This window comes from Prionailurus viverrinus, chromosome A2 (genome assembly GCF_022837055.1).
Source record: "Prionailurus viverrinus isolate Anna chromosome A2, UM_Priviv_1.0, whole genome shotgun sequence".
In the NCBI taxonomy this organism is placed as follows: Eukaryota; Metazoa; Chordata; class Mammalia; order Carnivora; family Felidae; genus Prionailurus; species Prionailurus viverrinus.
This window is the reverse complement of record NC_062562.1, coordinates 145,789,058-145,810,982: the sequence shown is the minus strand read 5'-3', so window position 1 is coordinate 145,810,982 and position 21,925 is coordinate 145,789,058. Positions and strand designations below refer to the sequence as shown.

The window sequence follows — 21,925 nt, the reverse complement described above, 5'->3', positions numbered from 1 at the left end:
AAAAATAAAATAAAATAAAATAAAAATAAAAAATAAAAATAAAAATAAAAAAAAAAAAATAAAAATAAAAACAGTACAATGAAGCACTCAAAAAAAAAAAAAAAAAAAAAATAACGGTATCATATAACCCAACTTGTACTGACAATTTAAAAAAATTTTAATTGTCATAAAATACCATAGAATTTACCGTTTCAACCATTCAACCATTCTTAAGTGTGCTGTTTGTAGTGTTACATACATTCACACTGTTGTGCAATTCCAGAATTTTTTTTCATCTTGTAAGGCTGAAACTATAACCATTAAACAGCTCCCTCTCTTCCTGTCCCCTAGTCCCCAGCAACCATTATTCTACTTTATGTTTCTATGATTTGACTACTCTAGATATTTCATACAAGTGAAATCATATGGTATTTGTCCTTTTGTGACTCACTTAGCATAATGTTCTCAAGGTTCATCCATGTTGTAGCATTTGTCAGAATTTCCTTCCTTTTTAAGGCTGAAAAACATTCCATTTTATGTATATACTACATTTTATTTATCACTCATCTGTTGATGGACATTCGGACTGCTTCTACCTCTTGGCTATTGTAAGTAATGCTGCTATGAACATAAGTGTACAAATATCTCTTCAAGATCCTGCTTTCAGTTCTTTTGGATTGAGAAGAATTCTCAACACTGTCCTTTCCCCCACTGGATGGTCTTTGGTACCCTTATTGAAAATCATTTGAGGGGCGCCTGGTGGCTCAGTCAATTAAGCGTCTGACTTCAGCTCAGGTCATGATCTCACAGCTCAGAGGCTGGAGCCTGCTTTAGATTCTTTCTGTGTCTCCCTCTCTTTTCTGCCCCTCCCCTGCTTGTGCTCGCTCGCTCGCTCGCTCTCTCTCAAAAATAAACATTAAAAATTTTAAAAAAAAGAAAGAAAATCATTTGAGCATATATGCAAGGGATTTATTTTGGGCCCTCTCCTCTATTCCATTGATCTCTTTGTCTTTATGTCAGTACCATACTGTTTTGATTACTGTGGCTTTCTAATAATTTTGAAACTGGGAAGTGTAAGACCTCCAACTTTGTCCTTTGTCCAAGATTATCTTGGCTATTCGGGGTCTTTTGAGATTCCATGTGAATTTTAGGGTAGGTTATTTTATTTTCACAAAAAAATGTCATTAGAAGTTTTGATAGGGATTGCATCAGATCTATAGATTGCTTGGAGTAGTATTGACATCTTAACAATTGACATCTTAACAATTTAAGTCTTCCAGTCCATGAACATGAGATGTCTTTACATTTATTGGTGTCTTTAATTTCTTTCAGTAACATTTTATTATAGTTTAAGTATTATAGTATTATGGTCTTTTTGATGCTTAAGTATATTAAGTATTATAGTCTTTTTGATGCTTCTATAAATGAACAAACTTGTACTTTATTTTTTTTAATTTAATTTTCATGTATGGTATGTATGTATTTTCAAGTAATCTCTACACTCAGTGTAGGGCTCAAACTCACAACCCCAAGATCAAGAGTCACATGCTCCACCAACTGAGCCAGCCAGATGCCCCTAAAGACTCTTATTTGTTGTTGTTGTTGTTGTTGTTGTTATTGTTTTAATGTTTGTTTATTTTCGAGTCAGGAAGGGGTCGAGGCAGGGGATGGGGGGGTGGGGGGAACACAGAATCTGAAGCAGACTCCAGGCTCTGAGCTGTTAGCACAAACCCAAGAACCGTGAGATCATGTCCTGAGCCAAAGTTGGATGCTTAACCGACTGAGCCACTCAGGTGCCCCTCAACTTGCACTTAAAAGCTGTTTTATTGTATGTATTATACATACACATAGTAAATTTCTGGAAAGATACACAGCTAGGACCAGGATCGGAGAGGAGGGAAGACTTTTCACTTTTTATTTCATAACTTTCTCTACTTTTTTTCAGGAGCATGTGGTATACTTTTATAAATAACACCAGACCTAGTTCTTAAAGGGGGAAGAAAATAAAGGTTAGGCGATGGTACAAGGGTTACTTTTCTTTTCTGAGACTTGATTTCTTAATCTTACTTTGCAAAATGGTTTACTTTCTCATCTCCCGGAGTTTCTCCAGTAATTGTGTTAATTTGTTAAAATCCCAAACCTATGAGTGATGTTATTTTGTAGCTTACTAAGTGTCTTAACATCGTGTCCCCAAAGTCACTGACTTTCAGCCACAGATCAAGTGACATGCATGACTGAAACAGAGCATGTGACTACCTTCATGCCACATTTTGGCAGAAGAAGGGAATTTCCCCTTTTCTAGATAGGTGTGTATTGACTGGGATAACTTCACAAAATTATGTTCTTTTCACTATGAGTCTTCACAGTAGAAGTGGAATTCCACCTACAAGCTGTCTCAGGAGAAAGAGTGTCGCTTCTTTCTGCTATTTTTTGCTGTATTCCATCTAGTATTGGTCAGTAGAAGAGCAGGATCAGACTGGCTCTAATTTCCATAAAGCAAATGGGAGTCTGGGGAGAGAACCCTCAAAGGACTAGGCTTACAGTCAAGGCTATTGGCTTGAATGTTGTCACATCTGCAAAATAGTGTTAGTAATACCTATCTTATTCACAAGGGTTATTATGAGATACCACATGGAAATCTGAAGATTTGTCACGTAGTAGGTGATCAGTGAATGTTAACTTTCTCCATGGAAAAGAACCTGCTGGAATGTCATTATGCACTTACAAAGCTAGCCGGAGCATGTCTCCTGACAGCTCTAAGGCAACCACCCACACATTCTAAAATAAGTCTCCACCAAACCTGTATTCCCTTATCTGGGCTAATCTGTGACAAATAGAATGATAGAGAAAGTCAGAAAAGTCATGGAATTCCCCAATTTAAGGAGAACTGAGGGCACAGAAAAGGAACCCAAACAATGCAATGTTACAAACAAAAACATCTGTGATCTTTGCCCTGTGATATGGGGAAATGAAGATGCACTACCAACTTGGCCTACTTGATCTCTCATCGCTGAACAAGTTTTGCAGCTCCTCCTATAGTAGGCTGTGACAGTGGTGGGAAATGAACAGAAGATGTAATGTTAAGGTGCTAGAGAAAAGGTTTGAGATTGCTCACCTCCTCATAGTAATTCTCTTTCTCTAGTATGCACGTTGCCCTTGAACCTTCTGTTCCATGCATGACTCAGTCTCCCTTTTGAAGCTGAGGTCCTGTAACTCCTGCCTCAACATGTTGCTTTGTTTGCCATTCTAGCAGGGAAGGTAAACTGGTTCAGTTTCATTTCAGCAAGTCCAAGCCTGTTTTTCACATAGTACTGGTAATTAATTAATTCCCTAACATCTTTAGTTGGTCAGCTTCTGCTGGGGCGTTTCATTCTGCAATAATCATTCTTGGTCTCCATGCACCACTAACTATGACTAGAAGAAATCCTGCCATCATTTCCCATTTCTCTGTGTTGGTGTTTATTCTCTGACTCTTATCACTTGCATGATGATCTCAAGGTCAGAAGATGTTGAATAAAGGAAGCATGGACACTAGAGTTAGAGGCCAGTATGGGGCTGTCTTCTTGCTCAAGTTGTTAGTTAGAGCCTGGTTACTCTCCGTTATGCACCAGAACATTGGGTGAAAAGGGTTGCATTTCTCAACAAACCGCTACTAGGATTATGGGGCTTGAGGAATGGTCACCATAAAAGTATTCAGAAGTATGGTGAAAGGATTGGAATTGTGGGACTGGAAGCCAGAAAATAGAACCTAGAAAAATAGTGGCCATTTTAAATGAATGAAATGGAAAATAATTGCCAGAAGGTTTGAGGCAGAAAACAAAATACTTGTAGCTTTTACGTTTTTCTTTTTTAAAAAAATTCATTTCTTTGGGCTTAATCACCAAGGAAGGACACATTAAACATTTGGCTGCAGCTCCGGACACCAGAGCACTTGCCCACAGGACTAGGAGTGGCGCTGAGCTGGTTCGAGATGCTGGCCTTACCCCTCCTTCACCCTGGCTCACCACAGATCTCTGTACTTGCATTTTGGTTTCGGCACTTTTTCTCCTGTGTCACAAGAGAGGCAAGGAGTGGAGTTATCGTGCTCTTCCAGATTAAACCAAGCTGTCTGTTTGAGAAGGGTCGAATTTAAAACACATAAGGCTTTAGGATAGCAAAAGAATCTTAAGTCCCCATTGCTGTCCCACAGTTTAACTGTTTCCTGTTACTGTAGTTCGTTACAATAGCATGCCTCACAGTGGCTTCTTTTGGGTTACATATCTTCTTCCTTTGTGACAGTGGAAGTGTGAGCGATAGGTGCTCGCCGCCCCAACTACCTCCTTTGTAGTCAGTATTGATTTGGAAATAGACTGAGGAAGGTAATGGTTGTATTGAAACATGTTAAGTTCACAAATGGCAGAATTTCAGTAAACCCAGAAGACTTCATCACTTTCATTACATTGTTAAGACGAAGAGAGACTGGAAGAAAGTTTCTAGAATATTCTGTTGAATCGAATCCTGGAGTCTAAATTAAGGTTCATAATGATATTTCAGACCTTATAATAGGTGGGGAAATCCAGATGTAGGCACTAAGGGGATAGTTCTCATTCCACCTTCTTCTCTGTGGAGTCATTATGTTAGCAATTCCTTCCCCGGTGTTTAACTGTTAAGAGAAGGAGAGAGCACTTTTCTTCTGAAGATGAACCCTAGGTGGGAGTCTGTGGTTCCTAAGTTTTTCTGAGCCAAAGAGAGGGTTGCAGAAGGATGAGCATATTAAGAAGTACTTCCTTTTCCACTGTTTTTAGCTTAGCTTTATGTTTAGTTACCAACACTGGTTATGCAGACTGACAACAAAAGAATGAAGTGAGCGTCAACTGATTTCTTGGTGACTGTTTTGGACAAAAGAGGCCTTTTGAAAAAACAGGGTCAGATGAATATTGGGCTATTCAAACCCCATCTCACTGCTTGCCTAAGGACCAAGTCCTGCTTCCTCCTTCTCCCTTTCTACATGTCTTAAGCCTTTCCTATCTCCTCTCCCTTCTCCTCCCACAGGAGGAAACCCTGAGCAGCCTGTTCAACTAGAAAATCAATGACTGATAGAGACTTAGTTGCTGGACTGGGCTTTGTAAACAAAATCTGCCTTTGGAAGAGAACGAGGAAACCAGGGTCTTTTAGTTCGGCTTGTAGAGTTAAAATTATCAGCCTGAGGTGGATATGCTTGCTTTTTTACTTGGGAGTTCTGGCTTTCTTGTGTTTATGTCAGGGACTTCAACCAAGTGTTGAACTGATTTAATCCTCCAGACATTATGAGGTCAGTAATAGATGCGGCAACTGAAGCAGCTTGGTAACTCGCCCAAGAGTGGTGGACCCAAGATTCAAACCTTGGCAGTTTTTCTCCATATACTCTTTGGAAACCATACAGCATATAATTATTATCATATGCAGTAGTTAGTATTTGCCTTTGAGTTACAGAAAGATCAGAAGCAGTCAAGAGACAGTAGAGAGAGCTCCAAGCAGAGCTGAGATCCTTCTCTGTGTACTTCAGTGTTGCGGTTGTTTTTCAGCATATTGTATCTTTCTCCTGAGTCAGGGAACCATCCTGCCTTTTCTTTTCCAGTGCTGAGGAATGTAAACAAGTTTGCTGGGCCTTGCGAGACTTCACCAGGTTGTTTCGATAGCTCGCACTCCTGCACTGTGCCTGTCACCCAGGTGAGTGTCTCAGCTTTTTCCCTGGCTGTCAGGAATGCTTGGGGATGACGTAGGTTTTAATGCCCATCATGGGACTTATTACTATAGCTGGTCAGGGAAGGACTTCACAGTTTAACACTGCTGAACAGCTAGGAAATGCAGGGCCCTGATTTTCTTGGGCTAAGGCAGCCAGTATTGTCAGCTTCTTTTGCATGCCGTCTTCACCCCCACAGGAAAGTTATTATAGAAGAGCTAAAAATAAATAAATAAAAATCTTCCTGTAATCTTCTTACAGACATTTTAGGGTGGTAAATGTGTATATTAAACGAATAAGTATTTTTTAACCTGGCTACCTTGGTGAAAACAGTGCTGACCTAAAGTTGACTGTGATTACATGACACCATTTCCCTAAAATTGACCTTCTAGATCAATGAGCAAAGATACTTATTCTTACCACTTTTATAGTCTAGATGCTGAAATGCCAGGTTTTTATCACTTTTATCGTCTGAATGCTGAAATGACCAAGGCCAGAGGTATAGGAAAGGTGTAGGAAAGCCTCTTTGTCTAGCTCTTGAGCATCAGTTTTTCTCCGTGTGCTTCCTAACACTCGTTCTGAGGTAAAGCGAGAAGCTTAACTGAGGACAGAAAGGACTGGGTAGTGGGATTTGGGTGCCAATTTCTTCACTGAGCGAAGAAAGGCAGCTCTCCTCTTAAGCCCCACCTTTGATGTCTTAGGCGGAATTTCTTCTCCCAGGAGGCAGTTCTCAATGAATGTGCAGCACTTCCCTGGCGGTTTCTGTTATTAAATGCACCAGTAGATTAAGGGACTCTTCAGCAGTGCCTAACCACACCAGAAATTATTTCTAAACTTTGGTTCTTTAATAAGTAGTGATATCATTTGGGATCTTCAAGTTTTGCAGTGTCAGGAATAGCTAACATTGATACACTCAGGCTTCTTATTGGACAGCTATGAATGTTGATAGCTAACGTTGATGGTGCCTTTACTGTGTGTCAGATACTGTTTCCAGTGCTTTATAAGATAATCCTCAGGCGGTTCTGTGAGTTAGTGACCGTTTTTATTCCCGTTTTACAGGGGAATAGAGGTTCCAAATGTTAAACGATTTGTGATTGTCACAGTCAGTAATTTATAGAGCTGCGATTCAGGTGTGGACATTGTGGTGCCAGAGTCCTCACTTTTAACCATGGTACTTAATACTTTTACAGAGTACCTTTTCATACAGACTAAATCGGTGGTTTTTAAAATTTTGTGAGCAGGCAGAGTCTTCCTTCAGGCTAAACTCTTGCATGAAACCCCAGTATATAAACAGACTGAAATCGATATTTTGTGGTTGGTTTGGGGTGGGCAGCCTGGACCTGTTGGTTCGCTCTACCCCCAACATACGTTCCCTAGTTTCCACAGCACACTCAGAATCAGAAAAGGGCTGCAGACTGTATCGTTAAAGCAGAAGCTGTCTTGAAATCACAAGGAAAAAATCCAACTTCTTCTTCTTCTTTTTTTTTTTTAAACTGAGTCCTTGTTGCAGAGGGTGGAATGAGGTACCTGAGCAAGTAGAGAAACGTCTGCCTTGACTTTATAAGAAGCTTACTATGTCCTGGACCACAATTATTGACTGTTTCCTCTCTTTTGTCAGGAATGTCTTTTTTAATTAGAAGACAGGAAGAAAACAAAAACCAGACTGTGTCCCACAATCAGAAACCTCCATTGTGGCAGAGGGGCCTTCACCGCCACCAGGGCGTCCCGCCAGACAGGGAGAGACTCCAGCCTTCAGAGGCCATCCTGAGGAGTTCCTGTTTGGGGGTGTGAGGGAAAATCAGCGCGGTTTAAAAAAAGATGGCTGTGGCCTGTCCGGTGTGGTGGGAGGGGAGCTGGTTTCCTGGTGAACTTGTTTCAAAAGGAAAAGTAATTTTAAAGAAATAAAAAAAGAAACAAAAAAAAAGGAAAACTAAACTGAAACCAGAACTGAAACGTTCACTTGGCAGCAGTGACATGCACACATACACACACGTACCTACACACACATGCTAACATGCATGTGCACATACAATAAAATAAAAGTACAAATTTTTATGAAGCAGAAACCATTTACTTAGAGAAAATGAGAATTCAGATGAAATCGCTGCAATTGGAAGAAAAGGGTCAGGATCCTCTCTTAAGGTTTTCTATTGTTTTTTCCTCTCTTTCTCTCCCACCCTCCCTTCTTGCCCTTTCCCCCTCCTCTTTTAACGAAAACGAGTAGAAATTTATCGCACTCTCCCAGCGTTTCTTCCCACCTCTAGAGTTGCTCAGACGAGGAGCCTGTTTGTTTTATATCATGGTCACATCAGTGATACCAGGACCTGCGAGGGCCAAAATTCATGTATATCCCAACCCTGACTCTATCCAATCTCCAAATCCACTTCCAATCCACAGTGGGTTGTCATCAGCCAAAATTAGGGTGAGTGGGATATAAATGTATATTCTAAGTTTTAGGTTTTTTTAAGAATTTTTTTTTTTTTTTTTTTAATTTTTCACCCACAGACAGGAGAGAGGGAAAAAGGAGGGTGGGTGGGAATATGAGGGAAAGTGTTTACAGGGCTAACTGTATTTTACTAAAAAATGTGGAAATTATTTGACTCTGTTGGGGGGTGAGGCGGGAGAGGGAAGCCCAAAGCTGATCTTAATGTTTTAAAGGAGTTGCAGCCCTGCACAGGTGTTAGATTTGAGGGCACTGTTCTGTCTGGTGTTACAGCCATCTCAAGAACAAATCAACAGCAACAAAACAAACAAACAAAAAAAAAGAAAAGAAAAATAAATTTTTAAAATTTAATCAGTGTTTGTTTTTCCTTCCTTTTACTGCCTCAGAGCTCTGAAATGATACAGCTAGACGACACGAGTGAGCAGTCTTAGCCATTACCTGGTAGACGGCTGCCTATGGAGTTTAAACAGCAGGCGCCTGCTCTTGGTGCCACGGACCCTTCATATTTCAGGGGAGTGGCTCATTCTGCATCTTTTATTCTTCTAGTTCACCCTAAAGCTCATGCTACATTTGTGGTACGTATATTCTTTCTCCTGTGGCCACCCAAGTAGATGGATTAATTCCTAACCTACTGAGTACAATATTTGGTCTTTGAAAAAAAGAAGCCTGTATTGCAGTATGCTTGACATAGAATAAGCTGCACATATTGAAGTTATACAGCTGATAAGCTTTGACATAGGATACACCCATGAAACCATTAACACAAGATAGTGAACATACCTTTACTCCCAAAAGTTTCCTCATGCCTCTTACCATCCACCCCATGCTCAAGTAGGCACTGATCTGCTGTCACTGTAGATTAGTTTGCATTTTCTTTAGTTTTATATAAATAGGATCATTCAGTATGTTAAAGTAATTGGGTTTTAAGCTAATAAGCTTGACCGCAGAGCTCTATCTAATATTGAAACCAATGAAACAAACCTTCCTGCATAACATCGGTTGTTCTCAGAGTTTGACTTGGACAGGATCTTAGGCTGCATACATTTAAAAATCCACACCCTTACTTCAGCTAGCTTCCTCCTGGAAAGCAAAGCCAGCCAGTTCAGTGCTCCTGGCGCCCTACTGACTCATCAACCTAGAAGGCAGACCCGCCCTCTGTCACGGCCCCAGAGATGGAGGGCAGGTGCTAGGGGAAATAGAGCCAGCTGATATCAGAAATCGGGTCTGGTAGAACAGCATGGAAGCAACTGGATCTTTTCAATATTTATTAATTGAAAAATACATAAAATTCCACTTCTATTCCATGTTCTTTCAAGGAGGTAGCTGTCAGCCTTAAGCATCTGGTATAATACCTGTGTGCATATCTGTCTCAGATATGAGGGTGTGAGGCTCAAACTAGGGAACCCCCAAATCAGATCAGGCCCATGCCCTGTTGAGAGAGCATGGCGCACAGCACTTGACTGTTTTTGCCTGAGGAATTGGGGGGCAACCACAAGGGTGGGCCACTCTGGGACAGATCCCTCTCAGCTAGGCCCCTAGGGTTGGGGGAGTTCTCTGCTCACCGGGGCTGATGGCTGAGTTCCTCCAGAGTGAGCAGAGGCGAGGCACATCCAGGAAGACTGAGCCCTGAAAGCAAAAGTGGCTTCTAGCTTCCCTCAGATGCTGTGAGGAGAGCCTGGAACACAGAGCTCTCTTCCCTCTCCTTAGCACAAATCCACTTCCAGAAGACCCAGAGAGAGGACCTGCGAGCCAATCAGGTGCCAACTGGGGCCATTGCACCTCCACATGAATCCACACAGACACCTGGGAAGCCCGTGCCAGTCACTATCCACAGTCTCATTGTTGCATGCCGACTGGGTGCATGGGCCAGGCCCCCTGGCCAGCACCAAGACCTGCCACAGGAGGGGCCTGGGCCACAGGCTGCAACCGCTGCTGGGACTGCCAGATGTGATGGAGCTCCTTGAACTGTTCCACCATGTGGTCTTTGAGGTCTGGGTTTGAGATCTGTAGCCGGATACTATCAGCTGACCAAGAAAGCTCCCCTGAGAACATCTCCAGCAACAGCCGAGCTGCTACAGGCACCACCTGGGAGGCAAAGAGGGACAGGAGAACCTTGGCAGGACTGTCAAATCTAGTTGTGCCTGAGGCATCCATCAGGAAGAAGGGCCACCAATTTCTACTTCATACAAAGGCTAGTTACGTGTGGATAGCCCTGGGCCTTGATTATCACTGGCCGCCAAGTTCACACTGCTCAGAGAGCCCTGAGCCTCCACCCTGGGGCAAGAGCTGAGCCCCAGGATTTCCCAGTATTCAAGCCAAAGCAGAGTGGGGGCTTGAGAGATGAGATGGTGGTATACCTGTACAGTGATGAGCTTCTTCTCTCGGGGTTTGAGGTCAGGCCACTCCTCCCCAAAGCAGAAGAAGATCTCAAATGGTGGCGGGGTGTTGGTCTGGCCCTTCTGGAACAGGATGAGCTCTGTAGCAAGATCAAGACCCTTAGAGGCTAGAACCATGCTCCTGGACGACAGGAAGCCAGGAGGAACATAATGTGGGTCCCTCACCATTGAGAAAATGCTCCAGGCTGAAGAGCTTGGTTTTGACCTCCCGCTGGATGGGGTTGGGCTGTGAGCCGTGGGCTGAGGCGCAGGGCCCGCTCCAGAACACCTTGCACTGGCACAGGCGGATGGCATACAGATCTTGGCCTTGCAGCTGGAGTATAAGCCCGCGGTCCAGGACATCCAGCAACTGGTTTGTGTAGAAGCGTTGCTTGTCGCTGGGGATGTCCTCAGGGCTGGGGAAGCGCACTTGCTCCAGGCTCACGGGGCCAAAGAGCTCTACCTGCTCTTGGGTGGCCTCCAGCTGGCTGTAGAAGAGCCGGCAGCCCTGTGGGTTGCTGATGGTGAGGGCACGGGGTGGCCGCCCCCGGTACTGGAACTTGATCTCCAAGTCAGTCACTGTGGGGCAGAGGGCAGGCCCAACCAGTCTGTGAGCCCTGTGCCTCCTCGTTCTGCAGCCCACTGACTTGCTCTCTGCCCAGCAGCCAGGCCATCTAGTCAGCTCTCCCACTTCTGTCTCCCCCCCAACCCAAGGAGGGACTGGCTTGAGCATCTTTGCTCTTCATCCTCCACCCTTCTTGCAAACCAACCAAACCCGCCCCCCCCCCCCAGCACTGTTTTTGGACACAGCACCTCCCCCCCCCCCCCCCCCCAGCTCTCCTGTGGGTCCTTACAAGGCAGCATGTGGGGGCTGATCAGCAGGTCGGGCAGGAGTTGTTCGCCTGTGGGGGGCAGGCTGGCAGCCAGGGACCCAGGCTGCAGGCTCGGCAGGACCGCAGGGAGAAGCTCCCCAAAGCCAGCAGGGTTGCCAGGGGTGGGGCCCAGGAGGCTGGGGTCTGGTGCAGGAGGGCCCAGCACCACAGGTGGCTGGAGAGTGGGTGGCCACTTGACATCCTCTTTGGGTAAGGAATAGGGTGCCATGGGGGGGCCAGGTTGCACTGCTTCTACAGAGGGTGGGGGCAAACAGAGCTTTAATGCCACTTCTGGTAACCGCCCCCTAGGCCCACCTACTCTTGGCCCTGGGCCTCCCTTCAGCCCCCTCCCAGGTGCCTGTGGTACCTGCAGCTTCTCCTTACTCTAGGCCCCCAACCACACCACCTCCCAGCCCCACCTGTGAGGCTCAGGCTTGGTAACATCCTCTGGAGCTGAAGAGAAGACAGGCAAAGGAGAAGGGAAGAGGCCAGAGAGAGAGAAGGGAGGCCAGGTTAATGAATTGATCTGATGCTAAAGAAATAACACATGAGCACCACAAAAGGCAATTCCCCAGTGTTCAGCTTAGCAAAGCCAGACCCTGCCTCCAGTCCCAGCTCTGCCCTCCCAGGCAGGTCAGTGAGCTCTCAGGGCCTCCGTTTCCTCATCTGCCTTCTACAGGTAGTAACACCTACTCAGCCCCAACTCCTGAGGGTGTGTCAGATGACATCTGGTCATGTTTTGTGCCAACAAAACCCTAAGGAGATTCAGGGTGCTGACTGTGTTCCTATCAGAACTCCCAAGAAGAAGCTCCAGAGAAGAGCTACAGAAAGGGCAGTAGGGCCCTGGAGGAAAGGGCCCGCTTAATCCTAAAGCAGAGCAGGACAGCAGAAAGGCCGTAACAAGGCCCACCATGTCAGTGCATGCAGACACTGCCAAGAGTGGCCCGGAGCTCACCTCTTCCTCTTCCTCCTCCTCCTCCTCTCCTGCACCAAAAGCGTAATCCTCACTGGGCTGTGACTCTGCAGAGCAGGGAGAGAAAACAAAAACAGAAACGCAGTCAGTGGAGGAGGAGGAGATGGGAGAAGGCCATCAGGGCTCCATGGGGCAGCTCCTGCTGTGGCTTCTTCCCTGCCGAGAGCTACCCAAACAGGAAGGTGGAAGGCCACACAGCCACCAGGAATCACTAGGGGCCTCTCTGACCCCATGGCACTAAGCTCCTTAGGCCACTAGACCTACACTCACTGGAGCCAAGAACAAGGGCAAGGTGAGCAAGATAGACACAAAGCCTGGTCTGTGCCAAGCCATCCCGGGCCTCACAAATGGTCCGTCGCAGGCCACTGCTGGAAGCCCGGGGTGTAATGACCTCGCAGGCCCAGGGCCCTGCCCCTTCCCGCACAGTTTCCTTAGGTGGCCCATGGGGTCAGGCGTGATACCTGCAGGAGCGTGGCCATTAGAGCAGACCTCATAGATCTTGTAGGGCTGAGGTGGCATGTCCCGGGGTCCATCATAGATGAGGCGGAAGTCACGGCTCTTGTTAAGGGCACAGCGCAGGTTGGCCTTCCACTTGGCCGGGTCTGCCTCATCCACCCCTTCGGTGTACTTTCCTGTCTCCTTGGCCCAGGCCTGGGCAAGAAGAAAAGATAAGGCAACCACAGAGAACCTCAACCTTCGCCAAAGCCCCAGCCCCTCCTGGCCTCTGGGAGTCACTGCTGAGCCAGTGAGACCTTCAGGGACACACAGCCTGACCTGAGTGTCCCTCTGCAAGGTAGGGGATACGACTCTAGGCCTTCCCAGCCCTTAGGGCTCCAAGAAACTAAAGGAAACCTAAGTGCTTTGAAAGGCATCTTATCCACTGCTCCTGCAAGGGTAAATAAGGTAAAATCTCTAAGGAGAATGGTGGATGAGAACATAGGATCTGGAGTGGGACCGGGTTTGAATCTGGAAACTGCCACCCACCAGCTTTGTGCCAGGGGCATGTCACTTTGCGTCTTTTTGCTGTGATGTCCTCATCACAGTGCCCACCTCACAGGGTGGTAGCAGAGACTCCAAGGCCCACAAAGCTCTCAGAACTGTGCCTGCACTTTGGACGGGCTCCATACACTTTAGCCGTTGGTATTATTTTTGAGGGTCAGTTGGCTAATACCAGGATTACAAAGGTTTCTTCCCTTTAACGTAGCAATTCGACTTCCAGGAATTTATCCTAGGGGTACAGAAGCATCCGCACAAAATTCTGCACATAAACAAGGTTTATTCATTGCAGCACTCTTTGTAAAAGCGGAAGACCCCAAATAAATGTCCCTCAATGGGAGCTAGTTAAATTATGGCCAATCCTTAGAACGGAATAGTGGGCAGCAAGAAAAAAAAAGGAGGGGGGCTTTTGATATCCTAACATGTCATAATCTTCAGGAAATACGAGGTAGAGGAGGGTATGTATACACCTATCATTTTGTAAAAAGCAGGAGAAAAGATAGGTACATATCTGCACACATGCACAAAAATCTCTCAGGAAGGATAAACAAGACACTGACAATACTAACTGCCTCCAGGGAGGGAATGGGTGGCTGAAGACAGGGGTGGGAGGGAGACTTTGCTGCAAACCATTTTACACTTTTTAAATTTTGAATTGTGTTACCTCGTCAAAAATAAGAAACGGATTTGAAAAGAACCTTCAAAGGGTAAATATCAACCTGCAAAGACTAAGGAGACCCTATCCAAATGTTTAAAAATAAGGATTCTCTTCAACGCAGCAATGTTGAACTCTAGGAACTAATCCCAAAGAAAATCATTTAAGATGTACAACGGGTAAGAGTTTAGAGGGTATCCGTGGCAACGGGTCTTCGACACTGAAACACTAAGCACTAAGCAATGTGAAGTGTCCAAAAACTGGGTTTGGATATCTAAACTGCTAAGCCCCGCACTGGTCACGGAAAGTGACGTGGCATTTAGGGCAGAGGAAAGCTGGTTCCGATGTTGGATGGTGAAAAGTGCAGGATATTCCAGGTTGATTCCATTTTTGAATTTTATAGACACACATGCAGAAAACTGAACATACAAGCAAAAAATTTCCATAGTTGTTACCTCCTCGTGTTAAGATTATGGGGGCATTCTGTGGTCTTTTAGAGTATGTGCACTCCAAACACGCACACTGCACACATACTCGTGTGATGAGAAAGTGACAAGAAAAGGCAGGAGGAGGAGGAGTTACAGGAAGGTCTCCTGGGGGCCTTTCCGTCCCCACCTTGCTCTGGGCACAAGGTTAAAAAAAGGCACACTGCAGGGGTGCCTGGGTGGCTCAGTCAGTTAAGCGTCCGACTTAGGCTCAGGTCACGATTGCACAGTTCATGGGTTTGAGCCCGGTATCGGCCTCTCTGCTGTCAGCATAGAACCCGCTTCAGATACTCTGTCTCCCTCTCTCTCTCTTCCTCCCTTGCTCTCTCACACACACACTCTCTCTCTCTCATAAACAAATAAACATAAAAAAAAATTTTTTTTAAAAAGCACACTTTAGGGGCACCTCGTGGCTCCGTTAGAAAAAAAAAAAGGCACACGGTGGTTATGCCTGCCTCCCCTTAGTCCAAGCCTGCGGTCGCCTGCGGCAAGGCAGCTGGGACAGCGGTCAGTTTAAGATGTATGGGGAGGTCCTCTTCTAGGGAGGGGGTGCATCAGAAGTCCAGGAGTACCCCCATCCTGGGCTTACCTTGAAGATGGTATTATCTCCGTCCTGGCTGGGGCCGTGCCGTGTGGCATGGCGCCAGGGGATGTAGAAGAATTTCCTCTCCCCATTGACCCACTGAAGCCCTGGGTACTGGCAGCTGTTCACCTGGGCCACCAGCCAGGGCTTGAGTCGCACACGGCGGGGTGGAGGGGGGGGCCTGGGGGCCGGCTGGTTCATGGCAAAGGGATCTGCAGGAGAAAGCCAGAGGGGGACATCAGAAGCTCTGCAGCTGGCCGCTCCCTGCAGCAGGAAGATGTGCAGGGGGCCAAGCCAGGGATTTGCTGGCTTCCTCTTCCTCTCTGGTCTGCCCAGATGCTCACGGCCAATTCTCTTTTCCAACTGTCAGCTTTCTGGTCACAGGGTCACTGCATCTGCTTTGTGTTCGGGAGGTGGGAGAGGGGGTGGGGTTCAGATAGAGGGGGTGCATGCGTGCCCCGCCCAGGCATGCTTTACCAGGTGGGGCATCAATTCCCCAGCTGCTGTGAGGCTGCAGCGGCCCAAAGGCACAGGGCGGCCCATTGCTGCCTCACTCCACGGCTAGGCAGCCCACAGCCGGTGAGTGACTGATACACGGGGACAAAAAGCCAGTCCCCTTGCTTCAGATGGGGCAAACCGGTGCAACAGGCGCTCCAGAGCTCCGTGTGGGGTCAAACCGAAGGCCATCTGCAGCCGATGCCACTTCCTTGCTTAGCTTTCTTCCTGCCCCACCCTGCTCCCCTCCTCTCCCCACCCCTTCTGCCCTCCCTCTCCTTATCCGGAGAACTCCCTCACTATGCCCCCTTCTAGGAAACTTGGCCAAAGACCAAGTCCCAGCATGTGAATGGAGGAAGGGTTTTCACACCCACTCTTCAGAGCTTCCTTTCTTCCTCAGTTTCCCTCCAAGGATGAAGCTTCCCCACACCTGGACATCTTGAGAGAAATCCCATCAGCCCACTCAGTCTACCTCCTGCCTCACCAGGGCAGCAGCCTTAAGTGGGACTTGAGAAATACCAGCCAACTGATATACCTCAGATGTTGGAAGCTTCTGTCCTCCAGCTACTTCTCCCTGACAAGCCCTGCTCTCTCCAGGATCCTCCTCTGAGGGGGGTTAAGACCAGACATAAGAGGAAGGCTGCTGGGGCTGTGACACAGGCGAGGGTCCAAGGGGGGGGCAGGCCTGTCAGGGAAGGAATGGCTGAAGGAACTAGGGCGTCTGGATTAGTGGGTAGGGACAAGAGCTATCCTTTGTGGCACCACCATGTGACAAAAGGACTAGGGTTTGAGTCAATACCTGGACAGCCTCCACTGAGGCAGACTAGACCCAGGTTGAAAAAAATTTTAACAGCTAAAGCTATGCAATCAATAGGCTCGGCCTGGGAGCCACTGGTTTCTGGGGGGTACCTACGCCCAGGTGGGCTTCCAGGTGGCCTGCCTTAGGTGGCAGATTGACCAAGATGATCTCTCAGGCCTGGACCCTATCATTCCAGGCCTGCTGGGAGCCCTGGCCTCGGTTTCCCTGCCCAGTACCTTTTTGGCTGTGGTGCTAAGCGCCACCTCCACGCTGCTAAGAAGTCTCCATCTGCGGGCCTCTCCTCAGGGCAGTGCCCAGCTCTGGGCTAGGACAGGGAGTTTAGGAGAGCCCCCAGCCCTGCCCCCAGGCCTTAAAAGATTGAGGGTTCAGTTCCCCTTTCTACACCAGCCTCCACCCAGCCCCAGGGGAAATGAAAGTGGCCAGAACAGACAACTCGGAAATCTGACTCACTGTGAACTGGGGGAAAGCTACATGGAAAAATTCACATTTGGGTCCCCAAGACCAAATTCTCAATCCCTCACCCCGTAGCCCATCCCCCAGTCCCCTGCTGACGGTCACTGTACATTTGGTGTGGTTCACAGCTGTGGGGATGGCCTCACCCACCACATTTGTATTTGTAGCTCCCACCCGCATCCTCAGACGAGAGGCCGTGGTCCTAGAATGACCGGTGATAGGCACCAAGAGCTGCCATTCTGGCTATGTGAAGAGGACAGAGGAAAGCTCTGGTGACCCAGAGGGGAAGGCCAGCTTCCCTGACGACCAGCCCCCGACACGATCAGGCCCGCAGCTGCGCCAGGGGTGATGGAGCCGGGAGACCAGACAGGCCTACTCCTCTCTCTGCCCAGGGCAAGGAGGAAGTTAGGGTGACTCCCTCCCCAGCCGCCTAGCCTGGCCCAGCAGTGTTGTTCAGTAGAAAGATGTTGAAATTATTCACATCAGTAATGTACAATCCTTTTGGGTATTCTAAGGAGGGGAATATGGAGAAAGGGCTCCCGTAACAAGCAGCCAGGGCCAAGAGAGGGTATCCGGCAAGCAGGCCAAAGAAAGATCTTCTGCCTCAGGTGCACCAGGCCCAGGCTCAGTGTGTTTCCCAGCGAGGCTTCCTCCTGCCTAGAGGTGGGCTTAGATCTGCTTCAGACTATCCTAATGCCAAGAGTTCTGAATTTCAATGCGTTTGGGCCCCGTCCCACTTTCCCTCCAGGTAGAAATAGTGGCCCAGACTTCCCGGGCACCTCAGGAGCTATTGCACAGCTCTCAGAAAGTCCATCCACACTGTGCTCTGCCAGTGGGAGGACTTGATTTTTCAGTAGAGGGCTGGCTTGACCAGGGGGTCTGCCCTGACTCATTGACAGCTGAACACGTGTGCCTTCTGGAGACTTGGGGTGACATTTCTGTGGCCCCCACACCTAGGATTTGAGCCCCGGAGAGTGGGGAAAGCCAGAAGAACCTGCATCAGTTTCCATGGAAATAAGGAAAAGGTGTGGGCTGCTGAGGACCTGAGAAAGCCTTTATGGGTGAATTCTGTAACAGTGAAGCATCGAGAAGGGCAGCCCAGGAACCTCTGCTGGGGTAGGAAAGCCCCACAATTCACGCCAAGGCCCTGGAATCCCCGGAGCCAACCACCTGAGGAGCCCGGAACCCTGCGGAGACCAGGGACCCCCTAGGGGAGGAGCTCTGCAGCCCGGTAGTGGGAGGAGCAGCAAGCCCCTTGCTACCTGTCTGATTCACACAGCCTCCCGGTAAATCCCACACTAAGTTCAGGGATAAGGCAAAGGGTTCCCTGCGCCTGGCGTGACCCTAAATCCCACCGCCTCCAGGTGAGTTGACCACATCCCGAGACAAGCTGAGGCCCAGATGCCTCTCTAGGCTTCCTTCAGGGGAAGGCCAGGGTGCAGGGGGAAACCCCAAAGTAAGGCCTTTAGGCAAAAAAGGGTGGTTTCCCAGTGCCTCCCTGCACTTGACGGAGCCTTAGCGCCCCCACCGGCTAGTTCCAGGGAGGGCGGGACGATGCTTGTGGCCTTACTGCCCCTCTATTCTCCTCCATCGGCCCCGCCTGCGTCCTGGCAGGTCCTGGTCACTTATCCCCGTTTGGGGCGCGCGGGGAGCCCAGGCCAATCCCGCGGATCCACCCCCGGGGCGCGGGCTCAGCTTCTGCCTCTTGGAACGCTCCGCGGGCTGATGGCGTCCCCTGTCTCTTCCCCCACCCTTCCGTGCCCGCCGCCCATCCCCTGCCCCTGCTCAGAGACTGCCCAGAGAGTACTGCGCGCGGTGGCGGGCACCTTCTACCCGCGTCGGCCACAGTCATCTCACTTTCCCTCTACTTTTAGACTCGTTTTGTTTTTAAGTTCGAGGGAAGTCTGTAAGGAAACTAGTCCAAGAAGTGCGCCCCGTGATTCTTCTCTGCTAGGATGGTCAGTGCCTCTTGTTCTCGGCCACTAGTCAAAAGACGGCGCCTCCGCCCGACACCATCTTCCCACACACTCTGCCCGAATTCCTGTCATTGGCAGGTGCCCAGGGAAGAGATGCGAAGCGTGCAAAAGGGGGGAATAGGGGCTCACCCCTCTACGACCCAAGCTAGACCGCTGTCGGGCGCCCAGGCGCTCCCCATCCTTGCGGCGGCGAGACGGAGGGAGAGCAGAGTAGACCTAGGGCTCCTGGCAGCGGTGACCCCTCCGCCGGGTCCCCGGGCTCCCCGGGTGCCTGAGGGACGAAGGCTGCGGGTGTGAGGCACCCCAGGCTGATCCGGACGTAGGAAGCACCTTGGAGGCCGCCAGACCGGAGGGGCACGCCCTGCCGTGGGCGCCCCCTCTCCCCCCCGCCACCGCGGGAGCTAGAGCGCCCGGAGGAGCCGGACGCGGACCCCTCCCGCGCGCCCGCCGTACCTCCGTTCCCCGCCCGCCGCCGGCCGGTGCCCGCAGGGCGCGGAGAGGAGCGCGGGCGGCCGAGACCTACCTGTCTCCGATGCACCCGCGTGGCTGCGCCCGGGAGCACGGGCCGGGCGGCGGGGCCGAGCTGCGCTCTCCCGGAGCTGCGCCTCCCGCTCGCCTGGCACTTCCGCATCACCCGCCCCCGCCCCTGGATCGCGGCCGCCGAGCCTCTGCGCGCCGGCGGCGCCCCGCCCTGCCCCTCGGGACCACCCTGGACGCCCCCGGCTCTGACCCGGCGACTGAGGGCTGCAGAGCGGGCCAGGCCGGGTCCCCCCCCCCCCCCCCCCCCCCCCAGTGCTGCCCAAGGCCTCTGGGGGAAACGGCAGGCCGAGCGGTGGCCTGGACCGACTACTGGGCTCCTTCGGCAATCTGGAACCGCAAAATAGTCATTTGACAGCCCCAGACCCCCTCCCCACGAAGCCAAAGTGCTCGGCGGGGCCCGGGAACTTCCCTAGCCCGCGCCCTCCGGGAGTTCAAGTTCGGGTCAGACACAGGCCGTCAACAAAGTACAAACGAGGGCGCGGTAGGGCCGACTGATAGGTAGCTTCTCGGTCCTCTCCCTGCCCGCCCGCGCTCCTTGGAGGGTCGCTCCAGGGCCAAGCTGCTGGCATCTGGATCCGGACACCCCCATCCTCGACGTGCTTGCAGACAAGGATCCTCAAGCCATTCTGTCCCTTTTTCTGAATGCCCCACCTGCCTGCCCCAGCTCTCCCTCCCTGGTTGCCTTTGGGACCTCTCAGGATCAGTGCGTAGTCTCTTGTCCCACACTTAACTGCTACCTTGACCATCCATCTGTCTTCTGAACGTTCTTTGATTTCACAAATGGGCCTCACTCACTGGCCCCAAACTTCATACGTCCTGTTCCTTCTCCTGGAGCATTCTTTGCTTGATAATGACTGTTCTCCGAATTTTGTTTCAGCATGGCCTCCTCTGGAAAGCCTACCTTGACTTCCTCTCCTTGGTCGGGTTTCTGAGCTCTAAAGTTCATCCTCACTGGTTTCCCTTATGAAATTCTTATTTTAAAGTCTGATTCCCACTGGAATCAGCTTACTCAGGGATTACTCTTGTTTTTTCATTGTTTTCTATAGTAATTAAAAAAAAATTTATAAATGAAGATTTCCAAGTTAACTGACCAAATTTTAGATAGCAACTAAAATATATAAGTTCTAGATAGTATTATTTGCCCTTTAAAGTTTAGAGGCTCCTGTGTTTTTCACAAATCCAGTATTACTTGATGAATCAGAACTTTGGCCTTCCCCTCCCCTCTCCTTTTCCCTCTAGGAATACCTGGGTTCGTCTTTACTACTAATCTGTGTCATTACTTACTATGTGTTGTCTTTTTTCTTCTTTTCTGCATCTCTCTCCCTCTCCCCCAACCCCAAGCCCTAATGTAAAATGGAAATCTAATTATGTACAAGGGTTTTATTAATAGTATCTGCTGCATATTTCACTATTTCATAGTTTTTAAAATTTAAAGTGTGGATGGGGAAAATGTGGGTCGATAGATGGTTTTATTTTTTTTTTTTTTCTGTAAAAATGAAACTGCCATTTAATTGAAAGTGGCCATCACAAAATGGGAACTTTTTTTTTTTTTTTTTTTTTTTACCAGAGACCAGTTATGCTTGATAAACAATATTCTATTTGGTCCAGAAAAAATTATCGGGAACAATAGCCATCAGGAGAATTCTTTTATTGTCAGATGCCCCACACAGAGAGTCTGAGGGACCATGAGACTCTAGGATTCTGCACATTGCCCCCTATACACTGTCCCTCTTGCTCAGGTGAGGACCCGACTTTTAGAGACTCTGACTTTGTTAGGAACCATGCAGGGGCTATGTGTACATGAAGTTCACCACGCTTGAGCTGGCATCTATCTCTGTTGCTAAGTGACCTTGGGCAGGTCCGGTGAATCTCATTCCCTGTCTGTAAGGGGGAGATGATATTACCAAGCTCGTAGCATTGGCGTGAGGTTCCAGCAATAGGGGAGCTCCACTAGGGTCCTGCCTTGTCCAGACCGGGGGAACCTGAACGAAGAACCACTCTGGGACAGAGACATGGGATGGCGAGGAAGGGGCAGGGGCAGAGAGCATCATTCAGGCTCTTCCAAAACAGAAGGGTCCCCTTGCCTCCCAACGCTGTCTGTGGTGAAGAAAAAGCAAAGGGGAAGTGAGGGTGCACTTGACCACCTGCCATGCAATCACTCCCCATCCCCCACCCCACCTCCGCACCCCCCCACCGGGGCCTGGCCACACGGGAGCAGACCTCCACAGCCCCAGGAGCCTTACTCCCAGCAGTAAGCCAGCCCTTGCCCCCACTTCCCCTGACTGGGGTGGCAGATTGAGGGTGTGGTCAGAGGCTTGATTCCGGTAGAAGCCAGGGTGCATGAGTATGTGGGTGGGGGGAGCTGTGTCACCAAAGGGAACCGAAAGAAGCCTAGTGTGAGCGGTAGGGAGAGAAGATAGAGGTGTAAGGGGTAAGTAAGTGGGACAAGACCTCCCACCCAACTCTGGACCCGCCCCTGTCAATGCAGTTCTGTGCAAATTACAGCTGCCCTTACCTCCCCTCCAGGAGACCCACCGCCTCAGGCCCAGCCCTTGGGATTCCCCAGGCTGGCCTTCTCC

The 21,925-nt window shown here is 49.1% G+C and overlaps 2 protein-coding genes across 4 annotated transcripts in view; one reads left to right on the top strand and one right to left on the bottom strand.

The window, feature by feature from the left end:
- Positions 1-8,474, top strand: part of TNPO3 (transportin 3) — a 78,188-nt gene extending 69,714 nt beyond the window's left edge. For both annotated transcript variants that reach the window (XM_047840736.1, XM_047840744.1), the window contains 2 exons: positions 5,576-5,667; positions 7,299-8,474. In XM_047840736.1, coding sequence (XP_047696692.1) covers positions 5,576-5,636 — 61 coding nt within the window. In that variant the 3' untranslated portion in view covers positions 5,637-5,667; positions 7,299-8,474. The remainder of the gene's footprint in view (positions 1-5,575; positions 5,668-7,298) is intronic.
- A 901-nt stretch (positions 8,475-9,375) lies between these two features.
- IRF5 (interferon regulatory factor 5) lies at positions 9,376-19,486 on the bottom strand. Of its 2 annotated transcripts, none has more exons than XM_047840754.1 (9): positions 19,330-19,486; positions 15,069-15,274; positions 12,805-12,994; positions 12,326-12,390; positions 11,790-11,823; positions 11,353-11,622; positions 10,685-11,077; positions 10,481-10,599; positions 9,376-10,208 (listed from the first exon to the last, which is right to left on the bottom strand). In XM_047840754.1, the coding sequence occupies exons 2-9, from the start codon at positions 15,261-15,263 to the stop codon at positions 9,960-9,962; spliced, it is 1,515 nt and encodes a 504-aa protein (XP_047696710.1). In that variant the 5' UTR covers positions 15,264-15,274; positions 19,330-19,486; the 3' UTR covers positions 9,376-9,959. The 2 variants fall into 2 exon arrangements, with proteins under 2 accessions (XP_047696710.1, XP_047696719.1); XM_047840763.1 differs by lacking the exon at positions 19,330-19,486 and adding an exon at positions 16,593-18,553.
- Between the last annotated feature and the right edge of the window lie 2,439 nt (positions 19,487-21,925).